Below are 24,199 nucleotides of genomic sequence, written 5' to 3' on the forward strand. Positions count from 1 at the left end.
CAGCCATGTTAGTCAGTGCCGAATGCAACAGTACCAAAGAGTTTCCCAGTGCCGAAGAGTCCCTTGCACTGAACCAGTACCAGATCTGCTTCCACAGATTGTGGAAGGGGAACATCTGGGTGTGGTGCTGACAGACCCTAAGCGGCTCGTCCAGCCAATGGGGCCATAAACAATGTAGAACTGGCAATGTCCTGTACCAAGGGAGAGGTCAGGACACAAAGGTAGAAGAGGTGCGTAGCCGCCTGGTATGCTCCCGGCATGGAAACAACCAGAGCTGGCATCGCCCTCATCCATACCGGACTCAATGGATGCACCAGGGCTGGAACCAGAGTTGGCATTGCTGGGGTCTCTAACCTCCCCATGCAGTCTGGGGAGGAGTTAGGGACACCCATGCCATTCAATGTACTGGTACTTGCACCCTGCTGGTCCACACTCTTTGTAGAGGAGCAGAAGAGTCCCCACGAGACCTGGAATGGTCTCAATTAGTCTTTTGAAATCTTTTCATCAGCACACTCGACAGGCTCCTCCATCTCTTCTGAGAGGTACTAACTCCAGGGCATGAAGCAGCAGCACTCTCAGAACCCGAGGGCGACCTCCGATCTCATGAGGGCCTCGGTGCCAAAGCAGGCCACATGGCTGTTCAAGCAGGGTGCTGCTTTAAGTGAAGATCCCTGAGTCTGTTTCATGAACGATCTACAAATCACACACCGCTCCTTGATGTGGGCCTTGTTCCCCCACACAACAGACAACGTTTAAAGCCTGGTGAGGGAACCACAGGGGAATACTTAAGTAAATGCAACTAATACTAAATCTAACTAACACTAAGGGTACTACTAACTATATGCAGAAAGAAAAAGACTAAAACATGTGAGATATTGTGAAGTTAAGAACCACACAGAGCTCTGACTCCAGGCATGGATGGTAAGAAGGAACTGAGGGGGGGGTAAGGGCGACAAAGCCTCATTTAGTCAGGGGAGGGGCTATGGCCACAAGCTGTGAGCACCACCCCTCTACAGGTGCTGCTAGGCAAAATTCTCTGGCTCCAGTGCACTGCGAACATACACGCCTAAGTAGAATACACAGCTGCATCTACTTCAAGAAGAATCAAAGCCTAAGTTATATGACATCCCCCCCGCCACCAAAAAAGAGTGATCCTAAGTAAAGCTCCGATTTAGTCACGTGTATTTTTAGTTAAAGTCACGGACAGGTCACAAGCAAAAATTCACAGTCTGTGACCTGTCCATGACCTTTATTATAAATACCTGTGACTAAATCTTAGCTGGGGTGACTTTGAGGGGCCCCCACGGGGCTGCTTCTCTGCGGAGCCCCTGGGGCCAGCCCCACTGGCTGCTGCTCAGGCAGTCCCCGGGGGAGCTGGGGCAGCCAAGCAGAGGCTGGTGCAGCTGTCTCCAGGGCCGTTGCTCCAGCCGCACCCAAACCACTGTTCAGAGGTCACTGAGCAGTGGCTGGTGCGGATGGATGCGGGGCTGCTCCAGCAGTGGCCAGTGCAGATGACTGCAGGGCCACTTGCCCTGGCATCAGCCACACTGATCATTGCAAAATGCATGGAGGCCTCAGAAAGTCACGGAATCTGTGACTTTTGTGACCTTTGCAACTGATACGCAGCCTTAATCCTAAATCCTTAATGTAACATCTTTAAAAAAAGTCATTGATAGCTAAATCTTGCACATACTGCCTGGCAAGATTCCAGTTCCTGAAAATGCTGACAATTTTACAAAACTGAAATAATGCACTATACAATTTTTTTAATTAATCATCACAGGTGGAAATTCTTATAAAAAACAGAATGCTTTGTTTCTACAGTGAAGATATTTAGTATATTAGGTATACTCTGAGGAAAGAAAGATAAACATTTAAAAATTAAGTAAGATATTTTTCACATTTCAACACCACAAAAGAGACTTTAAAGTACAATGTTAAAAATGCATGTTAAAATTAGGGCACCATACTATTGTCACAGTTTCAGAGTAACTGCACCTGTATTTCCCACTCTGTGGTCCCTCGAGGGAATCCACTTAAGGTTTCTGGCTCCCAGCCATTGCTTCTTCTGAGCAGAAACCCACATCTCACTGCCTTCTGACCAGCGTTTTTAAGGCTGCACAGCTTCCTCATCTACACTGTGATATCCGCAGCAAGACAGTCTGCCTAAAAAGCCAGTCCCTTTGCATTTCTTTCTCTCTGAGGGGTAGGTGTTGCCAGCAGTTACAAGTTATCACACCGCTCCTTCTAAGCGAACACATTTATTGTTAAGGTAAAAGCATTATAGAGAATGCTGGACCATTAATGTTGATTAAAAAGTTGGCGCCTGTAGCTCCAGCCCCAGAGTCGGTGCCTATACAAGGAGCAGCATATTAACTTCCAGAGCTACAGGTTGGCCCCCCCTGCTCTAGGAATTATTTTGGGGAAGTCCTATGTCTTGTGTTATACAGATGATCAGACTAGATGATCACAATGGTTCCTTCTGGCCTTGGAGTCTATGAGACCATGAAAGCATATAAAAATAAAAGAACCACATATACTAAGCAGCTTACCAGAGGTCACCCTGAACTTCAATATAGGGCTTTGGCAGGTATTAGTCCTTCAGACCCCACAACTGGGTTTTCTCAGTGGCTACAAGTTCATATCAATCTTTAGATCAGGATCCAGAACAAAGGGCTTGAGTGAGCTGAAGCTCAGCTATTATCCAAAAGTCCTTTCTTTGTCTGCTGGTCTCTGAAAAATCCAGAATGAACCAGAATATGCAAGCTTCCCAAGGAGGTGGTACCTCTCTGGAAGTGTCACTCTCTGAGTGATTTGCCTTAATCATCCCCCACTGTTTTCACTTCCTGGAGGAGCTGTGGCAACCTTCCCACTTGGAGCATATACAATCTCTGGCCCACAATGATCCATAAACCATTCACCTCAGAGACTAACCAATTTATTTGAGCAGAAGCTTTTGTGAGCTGTAGCCACTAGTACTCCTTTTCTTTTTGTGGAATACAGACTAACACGGCTGCTACTCTAAAATAAACCATTCATACACTTAATACAATATGGTCTCCCATAGATATGGTAGGAAGTTGCCCTATTTATCACAACAACTACATTTGTCGCTACCCCTTAATCAGTCCAAATGCTTATATTGGTAACCAAAACTTGAGTAATGTAGCATAGAATGCAAGTATAGAATTTTACACATTCTTTAAAACAATTTCAGAAGAATATAATTTGGTAGATTTCCATTGCAATCTTGTCCTTATTAGGTTGTTTATATCTAACAGGGTCAATATCTCAAGGAAAATGACAACTAGGATGGTCCTTTCTTAAGGAGAATTTGATTCCTGTCACTGAATTCAAATAATTCATCATGTGAAGGCGTGAGCCTGATTCTCTCTTACCATAAAATCCAGGACTGTTTCTAATGTCCTTGAGGATTTAAGGTAAACATACTGCCCGTTAAACTGGAAAAGATGGATTCTCCACTAAATCTCCACAAGTTTAAACACAATTTGCAACATTTTACTTATATGCATATCATATAGATGATTTTGCTACAGCAGAAATACAAGCAATCCAGAGCAGATTCATTTATTTCTTGATATGGCATGCTGATTCTCTAGAATTTGAGAATTCAGTCAGCCATGGGAAGCTGGGCTTCTGTTCTTCCAAAACAATTTAAGTGCATTTGGTGGTATCAAAGCAAACTGAATTGTACTCTTCAAGTTACGACTGACTGTCATGAACTATTTTATCTTTAAAAATATTTATGACTTAGTACTTTTATCTCTACTTATATGATTTGTGGGTCTGGCGTTATCAGAAAATTGAATAATGAAATGTTTGGAACAAAACAGAGATGAGGAAAACAAAATATTTATAAATGTCTTCTCTTTCGTGGCTCTGTCTGTCTAAATTTTCCCCTGTGACAAAATCAACTCTCTCCCCCAGTTTACACTTTTTTTCCAGACACATCAGCATAGGAGGTCAATTGAGGTTTTATAAATATACATACTATTTTAACTTTAAAAGACATCAAAGAAATGTTCTGTACTGCTAAAATAAAGATCAAGAGTACAAAATATTTATGAGTGTTTTCTCTTCTGTGGATCTGTCATTAATATACATTTAAAAAGCACAAATTTGTAATAAGAAAATATTTTAAAAATTAAAATATTTGTTAGCTAACACAAAAAGGAAATGCATGAACTTGTAAAACTAAGTGGTACTCAGGTAAACTAAAATAGGAAAAAAATTTGGAAATTTAAGGTGTTATTTATGGCATATTCACAAAAATATTCCTTGTCCGAACAAGACTAAATTAATGAGAGATGAGTATTAGTTATTGCACAACTTTTTAGATTTATTTCAGTAAAACATTTTACTGAGTATTCAAATATAGATTTCATCCAGTTTGAATCAAAACAGGAATGGTATGGAAAAAATGAGCTTTAACAGTTACATGACCGATACATTAGGGCATTTTTATAATTTACAAAGGCTAAATTATACTAGTGCAAAAGAATATGACCATAAGCATCAGCTGCAACTCAGCTTCAATAACTCAGAGTAGCCCATATGTCCCTCAAGACTTCAGGGGGAAAAGGGACAAGCATTTTCTTTATTTAAATTAGTCTGTTCCTTTATTATGTATTTTGCAAGCCTCTGGAGCATGCAGCCAGGACCAGTGTCAGTCTCCTCATTATATTAAATACAAGCCATTTTTAATTGGCACCTTATAGTCTTCTATAACCAAATGGACTGAACCAAAATTTGAAAATACAACTGAAGGCTAATTAAGTGGCCTGAGAAATATCCAGATATTGCAAAACTATGAGGGGAGTGCAAATAAAATCAAGATTAAAATGTATTATTTTTTAAAAGTTTAAAATTTTTAAAATGTCTAAAAAGCATCCAGAAAAGCTTTGTAAAATGTGTCTAATATTAGTTCAGATAGTATCATATCAGTATGTAAATACAGCTGTTTGCTTCACTTGTTTATATGAATTATGCACAGCAAGAAAGTATAAAATATATTAAAATGCACAGATAAAAATTAGAACATAACTAGCTTTGTGAAATTAACATGAAAGCAGAACAGAGAAAATCAACATTGTAAAGCTTTATAAATTAGAACTTTATTTATACTCCATACAACTACACACTTTCATTTAAACTAGATTTGTTGTTTGAAGCCCTAACAATCTTACGTGTGAAACATGTCTCCTCCCTGGTAACAGAAGTAGATCTGGTCACTATTACCATCGTCTAATTAATACCCACATAGAGAGGGCTAGAATAATATGGGCTAAATCCAGCTTCCAGGCAGTTATCTGAGGGTTGGTACAAAGGTACATACAGGTACCTTTGAGGTACATATAGGCCAATTCTGTGGGCAACCAATTAATATACAGAGCCTCTGAAATCAACTTGGCACATTTTGATTGGAAAGGCTGCAGTGATGGTATTCACTTAATCCCGTTTTGTGGGTTCTAGAAGTAATCACCACCTATTAATTTCAATAGGTAGGCTACAAGCAAATGATTTCTCACACTTCCAGCCTTGTCCTATGTTCATCCATGTTGGACCTCAGATTCATGTTGTGAATAGTTGCTAGAAACCCTAAAACTTTCAAAAAGCCACCACTCACATAGATGAGATACTGTTCAAATTCAACTCAAGGGTGTGAATGAGGCATATATATGTTACATCTCTGTTCACTGAAGGATGTACACATGAACACACTAAAACAAACAAAGACCGGCAAAGCTTAAAACTCTTAAGACAGAAAATAGGCAAGTAAAAAATGCAAATAGGAAAGAGTGAAGAAACAAAAAGTAGTAAATAGGCTTTATACTATGTAACTTCCCTGCTCCTTGATTAATATTCATCTTATAAGATTTTGGGGGCAAGGACGACACTGTAACTATTCTCAGTAGATAGTTAAATGCATGTGTAAGGCCTGGTCTACACTACAGAGTTAGGTCAATTTTGGCAGGTTATGCCAAGTTATTGTGTAGGTGACTACACTACATCATTCCTCCTACTGCTTTAACTCGCCCACTATGCTGACCTAATAAATCCACCTTGTCAAGAGGCATAGCGCTTAGGCTGACATACTTAGGGTGATGCAGTGTCAGTATAGACACTGCATTGCTAACGTTGACTTTAGTGGACTCCAGGTGGTGTCCTACAATGCCCCACTGTGACCGCTCTGGTCACCTTTTAAGAAAAACTCTGCTCTCTGGAGGCCAGGTACACCAGAACACATCTCTCCCCTTTCAAAGCCCCAGGAATTTTTTGAAATTCCATCTCATATTTGCTTGGCGTGGAGAGCTAACGTAGCAGCTGACCATGCAGGCTCCATGCGGGAAAAGTACTCCAGCCTGGAGTACACCAGAGGTGGTGGATCTCCTGAGTCTGTGGGGAGAGGAGGCTGTTCAGGTACAGCTCTGATAGAGCTGTAGGAACTTCAATATCTATGGCCAGATTGCCTGGGGCATGGCAGAGAAGGGCTAAGATAGGGACATGCAGCAGTGCTGCATGAAAATCAAGGAACTGTGGCAGGCATACCAGAAGGCAAGGGAGGCAGACAGTCATTCTGGTTCAAAGATGCAGACGTGCTGCTTCTACAAGGAGCTGCATGCCATGCTTGGTGGTGACCCCACCCTCACCACCAAGCACCCCGTTAATACTTCGGGGGAGTCACAGGGCACTGCAGTGAACCCTGAGGACAAGATGCTGGACGAGGAAGAGGAGGAGCATGGGGGACAGGTGACGGGGATACGGTGGTGTACTCAGTTTGCTTGACTATTGCAGGGACATATCTTCTGATATACTACTTTTTAAATCAGGCTAGAAGAGGTAGTGGAGGTAGAGGAAATAACCAATGGAGGTACAGTTGCTATCTGCTTCTCATTCCCCTTACAGTTAGGCAGAGGGGGCCCTGCAGAACAGTTTGTTTATATGCACTGGGATGTCCTGTGAATCCTCCCTATAGATCTATAGGAAACTTCCCTGGAGGTAATCTGCAATCCTCTGCCAAAGGTTTCTTGGGAGGACTGCCTTATTTTTTTCCTGTGGTAGGATGCTTTCCCACGCCAGTCAGCAATTATGTCAGCAGGCACCATTGCAGCACAAAGGCTAGCAGCATACAGACCCGGTGTGCATCCAGAGGTGTGCTGGAGCGGTTTACTTTCAGCCTCGGTTACCCTCATGAGTGAGATATCAGCTAAAATCACCACTGCTTGTGGAAAACTGTGCCAGTATTCAGTTCAATTGCCCTATCCACTTGTACTGATGCCTGAGTGCTACCTCTCCACCTATTATACCGTCTCACCTCCTTCTCACAGACCATACTCAACATGGCTGGGACTGTTGCAATGCTCTATAAATTTCAAGGGGGAAGTGAGAATGTTGTGCTTGTAACTTGTGTGGATCAAGGGGAGTGAATACACTCACAATGGTACCTCTGTCCATCTTTTTTTTTTAGCAGCTGCAAAAGAGACCCTTGAGGGTCTCCATCCACACTGGTGGAGCAGCTCAGCCAGATAGGCAAGAGAAAGAGGACGACAAGGGAAGACATGTGCCAGACTGTCCTGAAAGCCTCTGGCACTTTGGATTGCAAGCAGAGCGCTTGGAGGGTCCTGATAAATGACAAAATCCAGAGGGATAGTGAGGACGTGAGAAACAGGCAGCAAAAGATGATAGTGCTGCTTTGGGAGCAGACAGACATGCTGCAGTCCCTTACTGAACTTCAGGCTGAGCACATCCGGGTTCGTCTTCCCTTTAGCCAATAGAAAACTGCATTCTGGGACCTCCATACATTCTCCCAACTCATTTCACGAATCTTTCAGGGCCACAGCAATACCCCAGGCACTGAACCCCATGGGAGAGTACACACAATGCCAGTCACACATACACCCAGCTGTGAGCAACTATGTTGGTGTATGTGTTAGTGAATTCTTGTTCCTTACCCTTTAACGATACTTTTACCTGTATGAATGACGTTTATTTCAGCTTTAAATAGGTATGTTTGCATGGGTGTGGAATAAAAGTATATTTCTGGAAACTTAATTCATCTTTATTAGTCTCCAACATACAGTGACTGTGGCCAAAATATAAAGATAAACAGCAACAGCTGTATTTGCATTGTTATAGTAGCATGCATACATCACTCATTAAAAGGTTCAGGGCATGGTGCAAAAAAAAACCACAACAAAAAACAATGCCTGGCACAGTACACTACAGCAATACACATTACTGTGGCTCATTGTTAAAATGCTCCTTCAAAGCCTCCCTGAGCTGAACAGCCCCCCATTGAGCCCTTCTTATTGTCCTGGTATGTAGCTGTTCAAAATCAGCAGACAGCCAAATCCACCTCTATGCTCCACCCCTGCGGAAATTTCTCCCCCTTTGCTTCACAGATATGAAGCGCACAGCAGGCATCTATGACCATGGGGATATTTTCTTCATCTAGGTCTAATCTCTTGAGTAGACAGTACTAGTGGCCCTTCAAACAGCCCGAGGCACATTCAACAATCATTCTGCACCTGCTAAGCCTGCTGTTGAAGTGCTCCATGCTGTCGAGATGGCTGGTGTACAGCTTCATGAGCCACAGGAGTAAGGGGTAGGCAGGGTCTCCCTGGATCACTATTAGCATTTTAACATTCTCCCAGTGGTAATCCTTTGGTCTGGAAAGAAAGTCTCTGTTTCCATCTTTCTGTACAGGCATGTGTTCCTAAAGATGCGTGTTCATACACCTTTCCTGACCAGCCCTTGCTGATGTCAGTGAAATGACCCCATGATCCACAAGCACTTGCACCGCCATAGAAAAGCAGCCTTTTCTGTGTGTGTACTCTGTTGCAAGGTGGTCTGGTGCCAAAATAGGGATATGTATGCCATCTATTGCCACATCGCAGTTGAGGAACTCCATTACTGCAAACCCATCCACTATGTCCTGCACATTGCCCAGAGTCACAAGTCTTCAGAGCAGGAGGTGATTAATGGCCCTGCACACTTGATTTACCAACTCCAAACAATTTCCGACTGATCGATAACAATCTGGCATTGCAAGCTTCCACAAAGCAATCACTTGCTTCTCCACTGTGAATGCAGCTCTCATTTTGGTGTCGCTGCACCAAAGGACTCTGATGAGCACTGAACAGTTCCATGAATGTGGCCTTGTGCATCCAAAAATTCTGCAGCCACTGCTTGTCATCCCATTCCTGCATAACATTGTGATCCCACCAGTCTGTGCTTGTTTCTTGGGCCCAGAACCATCAGTCTGCCTTGTGCAACTCCTCCGTGAACGCCAACAGCAATCTTGAATTGTTTCTTTCTATGGCGCACAGCAAGGCAGCCACCCAAGGCATCATCATAGGACTCATAGCTCAGAAAATACTGCAAGATTGGGCTTGTTGAGTACATATTGCTCAATGAAATACTGAAGAGGAGTGCAGGATCCATGCTTCTCACAAAGATGGCAGATGCACAAACTAGCAGGGCTTTGGAAAAGTGGCATGAAATGTAATAGGATGCCCATTGAATGATGGAATAAAGAAAACTGCATTATGGAACGCTGAATTCATGTTCCCAGCCACCCCGTGTGACCCGTTTGGACTCATGACACATTGCAACCCCTTCCCAAAACTCCTGGCACTAGATGGTAGAGAGTTGCACAGTGGAATAACTACCCACAGTGCATTGCTCTCTGCATCAGTGCAAGCACTGCCACTGTGGATGTGCATCGGCGACACAAGGAGTGTAGTGTGCACATGCAACAGCAGTTTAATTACAGAGGTGGCTGTATGTTGACATAACTTAAGTCTGTTTAATTTTGTAGTGTAGACAAGGCCTAAGTCTTTGAAAGACTGGGGTCCAAGCAATTAAACTAAAGAATTGGAGGCAAGAACAAGAATCAGTCTATCATATTAAACATTTATATCAACATATTTAAATATTGAACTTAAATATTTTTAAATGTAGCAGTTGTGAACATTGTGAAAATGAGATAAGAAGGTGAGAAAGATGAGGAAGGTTTTAATTCAAATAAAATCTTTCACTTTCTCCTCCCTTCAATGCTCCTTCCCATTATCTTCAAAGATGACATTTAAACCTGTCTTAGCTTCTTCTAACAGCAGTTAAGTCTTTGTCTGTTGAAAGAGTTAGAGCAGCTTGAAGTACAAAACAAAGGTTTCTTTATAGACACTTAACATTTTAGCTGTTCAGCAGTTCCCAAATGTGAATATTCCTGCTTCCTTGTATCAGGTGATTTGAGATTATATAAAGTTCTGCTGTTTAGCAGAAAGTATGAGCAGAGGACAGACATATCCAAGGCACTCACTCTTCTGATGCCTACATTACTCTGCTTTGGGATGGACTCACAAGAACTCTTAATTATGAACAGAGGAAGCTGATAGCTATCTTTCAATATCTGCCTAGGAAGTCTATCCTACACTGCTGACTAGAGCCTCATCCTCCTACAGTGATATCTGATATTTGTTTAATGATTACCTTTATTTTGAACTTTTATCTTCACATATTACCCTATTCTATCATGACCTGTGTTGCTTTAATTGTCTTCAAGATGGCTTCATATATACTGCGTACCACAAAATTATTTAACAGCGATATTTGTATATGAACCTGATAAAAAAAAAAAAACAGATCCAGACTTGATTTAAAAAAAATATTTCACATCATGTTACACTCCACCTTATGGTTACACATATATATAAGGCCAAAGGCAAGAGACTGATAAAATGCTCCTTATTACATTCCACACCCCCAAAGAGATCAATGGAATGTAGAAATAAATGCAGACCATTCCCTTAATGAGAGTTCATTTTCAAACAAAACTATCTCAGCTTGGCATGTTGAAGCTGCTACTAAATTTGATGTGTTTGTAATGAACATAGGTTTAATACTACAAAATGTCATTTTCTCATTTAAAAGGCTAGACAATTAAGAATGCATACAGAAGACTAAATAGCTGCTGAGTGAAATTTTTCATAGGAAGTCTAGCATTTCTGTTCAGTAGGAAGAAATGGCTCCTCAGGTGGGTTCTTCTGCCGTTTAATACACACTTTATTGTAATGGCCAGTTTAAGCTGAATAGAAGTTGGATGATTGAGATACTTTGATTTACACCTTGTCAGAACGTAGGGTATTCTCCTCCCTGAGTAAATTTTGACAAAACCAAAAAAATACCTGTTCACTGACATTTTCCAGGGAAAATGTTGACTTTTTGGCAGAAAACTGTGCCTTTATTTTCCATTTTGAAACACCATTATAGTACATCATGGGATTTGTAGGTCAGGTGCCTCATGTTCCCATTTTCCTAGACTTCATGATTTGACTACATGTTCCAAGGCATACCACAATTTCCCTTCTTGCTGAGCCACCATGGTGAATTTTCGGAGTCCCTGACCATCGTGCACCGTGGCTGATGCAGTCCGGTTGGAGAACCCAGCCCACACAAGAGAATGGAGATGGGAGGCACCTGAACTACAACTCTCATGGAAGAAACAAATCAAAATTTTCCACAGAAAGCAGAGACTTCTTGTGAAAAATGCGTACGGCCAAAACCACCAATTTTCCATCAAAAACAAGTCAATGGAAAAAATTTCAACTAGCTCTACTTTGAGTTCTGTGTTTCTGTAATATAAGGCAAAGACTTCCAATTTCCTGAAATGTGGTACACTTGAGTAATATTTCACCTTAAATCCAAGCTACATAACCTATGGAATATCTTTTGGAAAAGGGGGTTTAGAACAAAATATATCTAACAAGATAGACTAATTCATAAGAAATGGGTTAATTTTAGAGACATGATATTTGGGATTCCTCCTCATGACCTCTTGTCTGGAGAGAAGCAAGTGAAATGCACAGACTTTTCCTTAACGGAACAACTAGCTCTTAGGTAGCTGACACTGCAGCAAGCGGAAAGTCCACCTTAAGAGAGGTGGGTCAAGAGGGAACTCGGCCCTCATGGTTTGAAGGAAGCAGGGCCTATAGAACATGTATGGATAGATTTAAATTCCACTTTGCAAGCATACAGATAATTTTAGGATGATGTGAAGCAAAGTTTTTAAAAATCTGGAGAAATGAGTAGCTAAAGTAGAATAATTATCTGACAGATGGAGATTGCCCAAGGCTGCCACTTGCCGCATAAAACACTGAGACTGAGCTTTTATTTCTTTTTTTTTTTAAACCCAACATTAGACATTCCAAAAGCATGCTGAATATTAACTGTGGAAGGTACAACATTATGTTCAGTATAAATGCTGTCCAGATTTAAAAGTGGATTTTTTTAAACTGAACTAAAGTGTCAGAGAGTGATTCTAAATACCCAGATACAAGCAATACAGACCATATAGTGACAATACCACAAGGCAGAGTCTTGTGGCATCCAGATAAACATTGACCCGAGTGTGTTGTAACCCTCCTCCTTCACTATGCCAATGATGGCAGCCTTCATTGCATATTTCTATCACAAGAACCTTTGTGCCTTTTTCCATACTGTCCCTCATACAAATAATGCACCCTCCGAATCAGTTTACACAGCCAACACCCTGGCCTCATTCAAAACCCTTCTTAAGAGCTACTTCTTCTGTGATGCCTGTGGTAAATGCCTTAATAAGTCTAAGCAAATGGTTTGTTAGGGATCAATTTACACTTCTTTTTCATGTATTAGAAAACAAAACTTTGACATTTACACTTAGCTAATATATGCAAATGTGTGTTCCTATCACTGTCACTCCCCCACTGAGTTCTACACCCACTTTTTGCATCTTGTCCTTGTTTGTACTGTAGCACTTTGGGACAGGGACTACCTTTTATTTTATGTTCATAGGGGACCCCCAGGACAATGGGACCCCAATCTTGAGTGGGATATTTGGGTACTAATATAATACAAATTATAATCTTGTGGAATTGATATTGTTATGATTTGTATACAGCTCAGACACTAAAGTGATTAGTGTGGTATAAGAACCTGTACAGAACAGAACACAGTGCCAGGAATGGAAAGGCCCTGTCTTTGAAGACCTGACAACCTAAACTGACAGTTCATAAACAAAGTAAAGGGGAAGGAAAGGCCACAAAAAACCTGCACAGTGTATTGTGTTAGTTTAACAGTTTTTGTGTTATGATTTTTCCAGTCACTGGTTGGTTAATAAAAAGAAAAGGAGTACTTGTGGCACCTTAGAGACTAACCAATTTATTTGAGCATAAGCTTTCGTGAGCTACAGCTCACTTCATCGGATGCTCACGAAAGCTTATGCTCAAATAAATTGGTTAGTCTCTAAGGTGCCACAAGTACTTCTTTTCTTTTTGCGAATACAGACTAACACGGCTGTTACTCTGAAACCTGGTTGGTTAATATTTCTCAGCTTGGGAAGAAAAGGTAGCACTAGTATTCACAGACAAGTCTGTAGGATTTATAGGGCAACTCATGACTGAAATAAGGAGACTACTATTTATATGAAATGACAAATCATGGTCTTCATGTCCATTCTCTGACAATTAAAATTACTTGAGCTTTTTCCCCATTAAATGCTCCAGATTACTCTAGCTGTAAAGGAAAAGTATATCACATCATCTAACATTACATCCAACCAAAGGGGTCTGTGACTAGCTCTCTATGGCTCAAAGAATGATTTCATATATTTGTTGGTAGCAAAAAGGTCTAGGATTGGATTATAGCAAGTGTATGGTGTCCTGAAACATATTTCACTTCAACTCCCAGACTCCAACCCTGTATTACTGAGAGTTGACCCTTTGTTTCAATTTTTCTGAATGTATGTGGCCAACATGGTTACATTGTCATCTGCCTCTTACACTTCCAGCACACACACTGCTACTCCTGACTTCCTGATACCCAAGCACGTTTTTTTAAAATTACACCTTATAATTTATTTCTCCCTTAGAAGATGGGTAAAATTCCTTTGAACCTTTCCTATATGTCAAAGTTCCACACAAAATTGATGCTCTTCTGTGATTTGAAATAGTATCAATGGTTTGACAAATCTGATTGTCCCACCTGTTAGGATGCTTCCATTCAGAGCCAATCAGACCAAACATTTGTCTGTCATTTGTTTTTCACACACTGTTCAGAAAGCCACCAGGCAAACTGCACAAAGGGAGAGCTAACAGAGAAATGACTGAACAGTTTTGAGATTCAGTTCTTGTACGCCACTACTATGTATCTAGCAGTTTGCGGACACTGACAAACTGATGCCTGAGGATTCTTCAAACGTTTCAACATTTGTTTCATTTTTCCAGAAATGTTCTTAAAATGTGGCTCTTTGGGATAAGTTACCTCAGACTTTTAAAGTATTTCTCCATTTGTGATAAATCCAGGGTGCTGCAGAGCAGCAATCGAATATCTTATTTCTGCTAATGTGCTTTGATTAACAGGTTTCAGAGTAACAGCTGTGTTAGTCTGTATTCGCAAAAAGAAAAGGAGTACTTGTGGCACCTTAGAGACTAACCAATTTATTTGAGCACGAGCTTTCGTGAGCTACAGCTCGCTTCATCGGATGCATCCGATGAAGCGAGCTGTAGCTCACGAAAGCTCATGCTCAAATAAATTGGTTAGTCTCTAAGGTGCCACAAGTACTCCTTTTCTTTTTGATTAACAGATCACTCAGCAATGAAATAGATATGTATGTTCATGTTCCTGAAGTTTTACTGCTATTAGGATCAATATAGTTTATGCAAAACACAAGAAACCACTCAAAGGCTGAAGAGCCTGCAGTTATGAGACTACAACCTGGGGAAATCTGAAGGAATTTCAAAGTAATGGCAAGTGAAGTTAACCTTCTTTTAAATGTATGGAATAGGGGAGATCTCCAGTTTGAATTTCTTGCTTTTGTGAGATGCAGGCCCTCCACCAAAACTGTTTTTCATTCAGCTGATTATTAAATACAACTAAAACTGGACTAGGACTTTAGGATCAAGCATCTGTGTAACATAAAAACAAAAAACTATAAAATCTGCCTTTTACTGGGGTGGAGTAATGCTTGTAATTTACAGCAACTTGCTGTAGCAATAACATTTGACTTTTATAGAGACTTTTATCCTGATGATACTTTACAAATTATGGGCTTGATCCTGCTCCTTTTTAATTCAATGGCAAAATTCCCATGGACTTCAATGGGAAAAGAACTGAACAGAATAAAAGAATCATCCAACCATCCATCACTGAATACAGTTATGTCTGGAGTGAATACAGCAGCTACTTAATAAAGAACACCACCACCTCAGAACAACTTAGAGATAGAAACTACATGTGAAACCATAGGAGGAATGTTAGGTAGGTAGAAAATAATTATACAAATGGGAATTTGATATCACCACAGACAATCCCCCCCTCCCCCCGCCCTTCTTTTCTGTATGAAAACTACCACAAGATTATTACAAGTAATTAGGATCTCAGTTCCATATTCCATCCAAAAGACTATGGGTCCCACAGCACAGTGTTCCGTAATCCCATGCTAAGGGCACTAGATAAGTACTGCTGCAGTGAAAAGACTGATAGTGGTTGAATCACCAACACACAGTTCTTAATTTGTAATGAAAGAGGTGTTGGGGCTCAAACAATTTTTAAATTTTCATAACTGACATGGCAAGCCCAGAGGTGCGGGGGCTATGAACCGCCAAGCCCAGATCTGCCGGGGCTCAGCCCCGGCAAGCCCTGGCACAAATTGAGCACTGCCAACACCACTTCCTAAAATAACTTGAGTATTCTTATAATTTGACCTGCACCAACACTGCTTAGGTTGTGAGCGCTGATAAGATCACATCCTGAGGTGGTAGGGATCTAGGTATTTGCCCATGTTTAAAGTAAAAGTTAAAGTAGAATGGAGGACTTGCTAATTGTGAGCAGTAAACTTTGCTTACTATTTCAGAATCCATTTATTCAGCTCTCCATGGAGAGCAGAAAGGATTCTCAAGTGTTTATTTGAGATAAATGCGGCTTTGTCTCACCATTTGTCAGTGACAGATCAATATAGGGACATAAATTCTGATTCCATAAACATCACTGCTTAATTGTATTATAAAATAACGGATGAATTTCAGCGTACCTCTCTAATCACTTCTGTATTGCTCAGCTGTCAAGCCTCCATCCAGTATATAGTATTTTTGACCTAAGGGAAAAAACCACTTCCCTTAACAGGTTGACAGTTATATCAATGCCTGCTTTTTCAGAAAGCCTAGCTTGGGAACAAACCAAAAGGAAGCCCAATGCCATAATTTTAGAATTGCTAGCAGCGAGGCATTCAGTTTAATGAAACAGATTTTCTAGTTATATTAGAACTCAATCTAACAGGTGCTTGTTCATAGCCATTTTATTATAGCAGTGCTCAGAGTCCTGAAACTCCTTTTTAAAGCATAAACTTGTATGTGATTCTTTTTGATACTCCTGCAGCATCTAAAAAATCCTTATATTTCTGTTATTCCTTTCAAACAACTGTACTAGCCATGCTGGAAGAAAGACAAGGTAATGAATGTGGTTTAATTAGGCTGCAGCTTTTTTCATTTAAAATGTCTGGAAATACTCAGCAACAAATTGTACAATGCATGTCATCAATATTTCCTGGTCTCCAACTCTTTGGCTGGCTTCAGCTCTCTCCCTTACCAATCTGTTCCCAGCCAGGCAACTGCTAGGACCCCACCAATTTCCCCTATGAGGGTTAAGGGGTCTTAAAAAGGGAGGGAGATTGATTCCCCACTGTACAAGACATTAGGAACCATGAATCCCGCTTCCCCAGTTTCTTTAAGGGATGTTTTCCCTTTACATCCCCTTCAAATCTGTTTTATCTGATATCCCTTTTCTAATGAGTACCCACACTGGTATGTGTCACATTTTTTATTTACTAAATTGCGAAATTTTAACCTAATTTCCCTGCCCCTCCCCATCGAGTCCATGACCCACTGTGAGCAAGGTGATAAAGTCCACTACACTTCAGCCAATCTGGCAGTGAGGGGAAAATTCCTTCCCAGACCCCAAGAAAAATTGGTGACTCGCATAATGTCCACAGTGGATCATGAAGAAACTCAATTTTACTCTGATTCCATGATGGGTATTGCCTGTCTGATCCTAATGAGAGGGCTTCTCTGTACCCGCCCGAAGTATAAATACTGTCCTCTCCATCCCCCTCCTCTGTTCATCTGGAATGGCAGTGCCTCCTGCCCCATACACACACGCCTGGTCTGGCGACTTCCTGTTCCTCTTTGCCCCATCCAGATAAACTTCCCCCTCTGCTATCAATTGCAGATGGAGCCCTTATAAGAGGAACAAGCCCTTTTCTTCCAGCCAGCCAGATAAATGACTCACCTTACACAGTTCCTGGGACGACATTGTTAAGGTTTTGCCAAGCAATAAACTGAATAATTACATTAACAACTGCCAATTAATTGCACCATATTACTTATACATTATTTGTGATTAACTGGTCAGAGGCTATGATTTTATTTCCTTAAAAATTACAATAAATAATATTTTACTCAGTACTTCATTAAATTTCTTTTGGTAGGCCCCTGTGAGTTTAGTTATGTTAAAAACTTAATTAAAATGTTAACCTTTAACAACAGTTAGGCTGCTGGTATGTGGAGACCACAGCCTGTCATACTCACCAATATTGTTTCATTGTGCTCTCCTGTTCATCTGTTTGTCAGTCTGTTCTCTTATTTATACTTGCCTATACTCAGAATGTAAACTCTTTTGGGCAGGGACTGACTTTTTTTTCTGTGTTTGTACAGCACCTAAGCACAATGAGGTCCTGGCCCACAAATGAGGTTCCTAGGCACTATAATACACAAATGATCTAATAGCTGAAAGCCTGTGCTGTTGCACAGGTCTGACAGTTGGATCAAACAATCCATTTTCTATGTCCACACCACCTTATGTTCACACTCCTCCTTCATGCAACCAATGAAACTGCTGCATGCAAATTAGCTGTAGAGGAAAGATGGTGATTGGTTGAGTTGCCTTTGATATCACAATAGGATAGAATTGTTTGCACAGGAATAATCTGTAAAGTCAATATGGCTCTGAATTTAAAAACTGAATGATAACAGAACACAAATCCAAGTGATTGAACGGATGATATTCTGAAAAAAAAGAGCCCTCAGCCATATTTGTAGTTGTTTTCCTCGCTTCACACTGGCTCTATGGACATTCTATGCTTCAGAGTGACATGTAGTCTGACAATCCTGGATTCTTTTTACATATATAATAATAATACATGTGATGTAGTAAAGCACACACTGAAAATATATGGTGTCTATATGCTAATAATCAAGCAACCCAGGTAAAAATATCTAGGTTTGTAATCTAAGTTGTTCATTTACCCGTTGCATTTGATATTTAGAGCTTAATTTTCAAAAGGGGCTGTCTGAACTGGCTATGCAACATCTGCTTATGCAGGGAATATGGGCGCAAAGATATATAAAGTAGGCTTGGAAGGATTAGATTTTTATCAATAAATATAGGTAAACATCGATTTAACCCTACGCACGCAAACTGACAAAAATATTTCCACCGATGATAACTGAAATTTATAGACGGGCAAAGTAAATAAATGATGCTTGAGAATTTAAGAGAGTTTGATTTAAGGATATTTATTTGATATATTTTGACATGCAAGGTTGACAATTTGTGTTTTAATGGTTCTAAAGCTTTAACTTCTTGAATCTCAGCATTTATTGTCAGCAATTGTGAAAATTTAAATAGATAAAAACTGGAAAAAAAAGCTTAAAAATAACTTTGATATTATCTGTCAAAATTAGAAATAAATACAATTACAATTCCACCAAGCCTGCATACAAGTAACCATTTGCACACAAATTTAGAAGTCACTTCTGTATTTTGGGCACCAAACATATAATGTAGCTGGAATATAATAAATGTTTTCAGTTTTTGAAAATAGGACTTTCCATATGAGAACAGACCAATGATTTATGTAGTCAAGTATCCTACCTCCAACAGATTCTAGGCAAGTTTCTAGAAATTGTTCTTGTTTATAACATTTTCCTTGTCTAATCTAATAGTAACATAAATCTACCAAATTGAATAAATTATAATCAGCATCTTGTCTCTGCTTATTATTTCTGTGTGAAATCAGTATCATCTTATCAAATGCATACTTCACTTAAAATGAAACGATAGAACTTTTTTTGTTTGGATATCATGGCTCATCACTGTAACATTTTAAAGCTTCAGCAGAAACCACAAAAAACTACCCTGCAATTAAATACCTTGTTTGGCTAATATAGCTTAATTTTTATTATGGAAAATTGTCCAGTTGAGCAGTTATAATGTGATTACTATCAATATCCTTTCTTAAGAAAGCAAAGTGAACATAAGAATGTGTTGTTTTTTTTAAACTGGAAACATCTGCCTCTCAAAAGCTAAACTTAAAAACAAACATTCTAATATATTCCCTACAGTAACAGTTTTTCTATTGGGTATTAAATACACATTTTCTGTTGAAATCCAAACAGGTATTTTTTGGCTTTGTGCCATACCCACAAGTTAGTAGTTCTATATATTTTCAGATAATTCTCCATGTCCTTAGGATGAGAGAAACTCACAATCTACCACAATCTCTATATATTAACAAGACCTGCAAGTATTTTAAAGAGTTAGATGTACTATTATTACTATTATTCAATTCTGTTCACTGGAATAATGAGCAATTTATGAATTAACTCAAAAACTACATACTTCATAGTTACTAGAGGAATGAAGAGAAAAGCTAAAAGTAACTATATCAAACTGTCAGCAGGAATAAGACCCAGATATTAAAATATTAAACAACCTGAAAATCAATTAACTTGATTTTAAACAAAACCTCTTCCATGGAAAACGTAACTTAATGACTTAAACCCCAGTACAATCACACATGGGAACTGCCCTTGCTTAATATATTTATGCAATTTACAAGCAGCAGATGCACCACACAGAGAAATATGTAGATGTGACGTAATCTAAAGAACATTTAAATGTCTTGGGCTATGAAACCTTACCTTCCTTGATGGGTTTTTGGTGGATATTAAAGAATAACTAATAAGTCAAAGAGCTACATTAAAGTAAGGTCTTGAATAAATCTTCATTGTTACATCATTTGTGCAATTGTGGATAGATAATAATTTAACATACAGCAAATTTAATTTTTAAAAGCACAAGAGATGCTGTTGAATGTAATGTGTCTTCTTTCACAATAACAAATTAGGGAAATTCAGTTATAAGTTTGACAAGAGCTACATTATATACATCTGTAGTACAGCTTCTTGGTACAGTACCAACCACAAGTCAAAGAAACAACTGGCTATGCTTCTAATGGACAAATGCTACAGAAAGTGAAGTAGGCTGTGTGTGTGGGAGAAGGGGAGGTAAATCTAGAAAAGATCAAGAAATAATACCAGAGAAATTTTTGCTGCTAAGGACCATTCAAGTGAATATTTTAGATTATATTTAAAAAGGGTAAGGAAGGGAAGAGATTACATACCCTTCTCCACCAATTCTTGTTATCTTTAGACGAAAATCAACAGAATTCAGACTGGGTGGCTTCCATTTCAAAATATCATCACATCGACCAGGCTTGTATTTCTAAAGCAAATTAAAGAGCAGTTTAATTATGCTTTATTAGGTTTTATTTTTAAGTTAAAATTCAGCATTTTCTACTTTATCACTGTTTACTTCTGGGGTAGTTGTAGTTAAGTATATTCTTTTAACTGAAGTATTTGGCAAAATGTATGACAAAATACAATAGTTAGATGCAACAAATAGAGTAGTCACCATTTCATTTTACATCTGATTTGCTATCCCACTGTATTCAAACAATTGCACAGGACAAAGAACTGAGAAAGAAAATATAAATTAACATACTTGTCAGGTCTTTCTGGCTAATAAAAAGATAACATTCTCCTAGAAAGGTGTTTTCACATGGAAATTCTTAAACTGAGATGAAACAGCATAAGAATAATCTAAAATGTTAGATAGATAGATATATAGATAGAAACATCTTTTTTGCACCCTCAAATTTTTCAGATTATTTTAAGACTAGTGATTCTGTTAGCTGTACTGTTTTTTCTGTTTTGTTATGGGTTGTTTATTTCTTTAAACACAATGTGAACAAGTCATGATCAGTCACCCCATTTTTTCCTCAGATAGATCCAATTAGGAACATTTTTCTACCAGCGGAAGACTGTGCTGCATAAAAATTAAAGAAAACCATGACTGCTACCTTTGTATGCTGCTTTTCTATCCAGGAACAATACGCACAGATGAGTTGCCTAAGAGATAGTGTACCTACTTGACTGAACTGTAAGATGCAACTTACAGGGTATAATGAAAACTATAGTATGTTAAGTATTCAGTGATATGGTAGAATTCACCAGTTTACTGTATTTTAAAATAAAGTCAGGCAGTGGGTTGGGGGTCTGAGTGTGTGGGAAGAACTACCTTGTTACCTACTACTATATGATGCTCTTTGCATTTAAACTAGGACTCATCTATGTGATTTACATGTAAGAGACCTATGGCATTTAGTCAGAAGTTCCTGTCTGTATTTAGCATTTCTATTTCTTTATAATGTAATCTTCTCTTATATCATCAGGGATAAGACGAATAACCATCATCAAGGCTATGTTTTAGTCATGGGTATTTTTAGTAAAAGTCATGGATAGCTCATGGACAGTAAACAAAAATTCACAGCCCGTGACCTGTCCATGACTTTTACTATATACCCCTAACTAAAACTTGAGCTGGGGGTCCACAGGTGCTTGGGGGAGTGTGTGTGTGCGTGCGTGTGTGCGGGGTGTCCAGGGGCACCGCGGGTGCTGGGGGAGAAAGGGGTGGCCCAGGACCCCCACTGGCACTGGTGGGAGAGGGCAGCAGCGTGCAGCCTGGGACCCTTGCAGGAGGGGGAAGGTTGGGAGGGGCTGGCAGGCTCCCTACCTGGCTCAGACCGACATGTTTCTGCAGCTCCTAGGGGGAGGGGCGGCCAGGAGGGCTCCACATGCTGCTCCTGTCACAAGTGCTGGCTCCGCAATGCCCACAGGCTGGGAACCACAGTCAATGTGAGCTGTGGGGGGTGGCAACTGCAGCTGCAGGCAGCACACGGAGCCTCCTGGCCCCTTCACCTAGGAACTGCAGGGACATGCCGATGGGAGCCGGGGAGCCCCCCAGGCAAGCACTGCCCCACACTGCAACCCCTTAACCCACCCTGAGCCCGCTCCTAAACCCCAACTGCTGCTGGCCATGGGGCTGCCCGGCTTGGGCAGCCCCTAAGCCAGCCGCACCGGCCGCTGCAGATGTCACGGAAAGTCAGAATCAGTGACTTCCATGACAGACACGCAGCCTTAACCATCATTATGGCTCATTAGTTCTCCCAACCAAATAAACATGCCTCCACTCTCTTCCTTCTAGATCTATCATTTCAGTGGAATTAATAAGACATGACTGCACTGTAACATTTAACTGCTTTTCCTTGCTCTGCTTGATATGTATACTATTGTGAGCTATCCAGGGCAAGTTGACTATCTGCACACCCTTCTGCAAAGGGCCTAGGACACTGTTGGTGATATACAAAAGAAGTCACAAGCCATAAAATATTAATCTCTCCTCCTTCTTAGAGTCCATTCATTTTAGATCTTCCAGCTGCCATCTCCGATCTCTTTCCATAGCTACCAGTCACTCCCTCTCACTGTCATTTCTCTCCCACACTATCCCTTACAAGAGTAATCTGTGAAAGACTGCAAGTCTGAAGTACCTACTTTCTTTCAAGGGAGGCTACTTGTCTCATTCCTAACTCTAGTAATCTGTATTTTCAAACCATAGTTTTGTCATTATTAGCTACTATGCTAAAGAGAGGTAGATATTAATATCACATAGACTTACTTACCTAACGGAATAGGACAATTATATAAGCATAACATTATTCAGAGTAAGGTCTTTAACCTTTCCAGGCTGCATTACTTCACTTCATATTTTAAAAAAAATCAGTTAATCATTTATTAAAAATTATCTTCAGGATAGATTAATTTATCAAAATGTGTTGATAGAAAATTGGAATAACTGAAAGTCCTGCACATCATCTTACTCAAAGTAGAGTTACTCTCCATAGTGATTCTCACAATGTATTGATGATGACAAATCAATTTTTTTTTTTTTTTGGTGAGGGAATGCCATTAAATAGGGATGATTTTTTACTACTAAATATATATTCCAGGAAGACATGATTGAGTTTAATACATGCAACTGTATTATTTATTGTTGTGTCTTTGGATTTTAATTTGGCTATGGCCAAATAGTATTTCTAGTTATTCAGTATTTGACCAAATATGAGTTCTTTAATACACACCAATTTGTACCATACTTCTCCATAGTTTGTTTGTGAAATCATAAGTCATGGACTGCTGTTATCACAGTTGCTGAGAAACAGTGAGCAGAAGAAAGAAGCAAAAGTTGTTGGAGGAGCAGCTGCCTTTCCTTTGCCGAAATGAACAGAAGGTTCTGCCATTCCATCTACTGCTCTGTCCTTCCAACATGACTAAACTCCAACGTTCCTTAACTATCCTACCGTACTGTATCATCTGTCAAGACATGTAGAAAGCTGAAATCTTCATCTACAGATCTACTAGTGTAGCAATACTTATAATATAGTATATTGCAAGTGGTAAATCATTTGCAGAGCAAGATCACTGGAATACCCAGAATGATAGATTTATTAAGAACATAAGAAGGGCCATACTGGGTCAGACCAAAGGTCCATCTAACCCAGCATCCTGTCTTCCGACAGTGGACAATGCCAGGGGCCCCAGAAAGAATGAACAGAACAGGTAATCATCAAGTGACCCATCCCCTGTCGCTCATTCCCAGCTTCTGGCAAACAGAGGCAAGGGATACCATCCCTGCTGATCCTTTCTAATAGCCACTGATGGACCTATCCTCCATGAATTTATCTAGTTCTTTTTTTAACCCTGTTATAGTCTTAGCCTTCACAACATCCTCTGGCAAAGAGTTCCACAGTGCATTGTGTGAAGAAATACTCCATTTTGCTTGTTTTAAACCTGCTGCCTATTAATTTCATTTGGTAGCCCCTAGTTCTTGTGTTATGAGAAGGAGTAAATAACACTTCCTTGTTTACTTTCTCCACACCAGTCATGATTTTATAGACCTCGATCATATC

The 24,199-nt window shown here is 39.9% G+C and overlaps 1 protein-coding gene across 4 annotated transcripts in view; it reads right to left on the reverse strand.

The window, feature by feature from the left end:
* Nucleotides 1–24,199, reverse strand: part of RNGTT (RNA guanylyltransferase and 5'-phosphatase) — a 436,222-nt gene that overhangs the window by 102,340 nt on the left and 309,683 nt on the right. For all 4 annotated transcript variants that reach the window (XM_073336687.1, XM_073336684.1, XM_073336683.1 and 1 more), the window contains one exon: nucleotides 20,516–20,616. In XM_073336687.1, the coding sequence (XP_073192788.1) occupies nucleotides 20,516–20,616 (101 nt within the window). The remainder of the gene's footprint in view (nucleotides 1–20,515; nucleotides 20,617–24,199) is intronic.

This window comes from Lepidochelys kempii, chromosome 3 (genome assembly GCF_965140285.1).
Source record: "Lepidochelys kempii isolate rLepKem1 chromosome 3, rLepKem1.hap1, whole genome shotgun sequence".
NCBI lineage: Eukaryota > Metazoa > Chordata > Testudines > Cheloniidae > Lepidochelys > Lepidochelys kempii.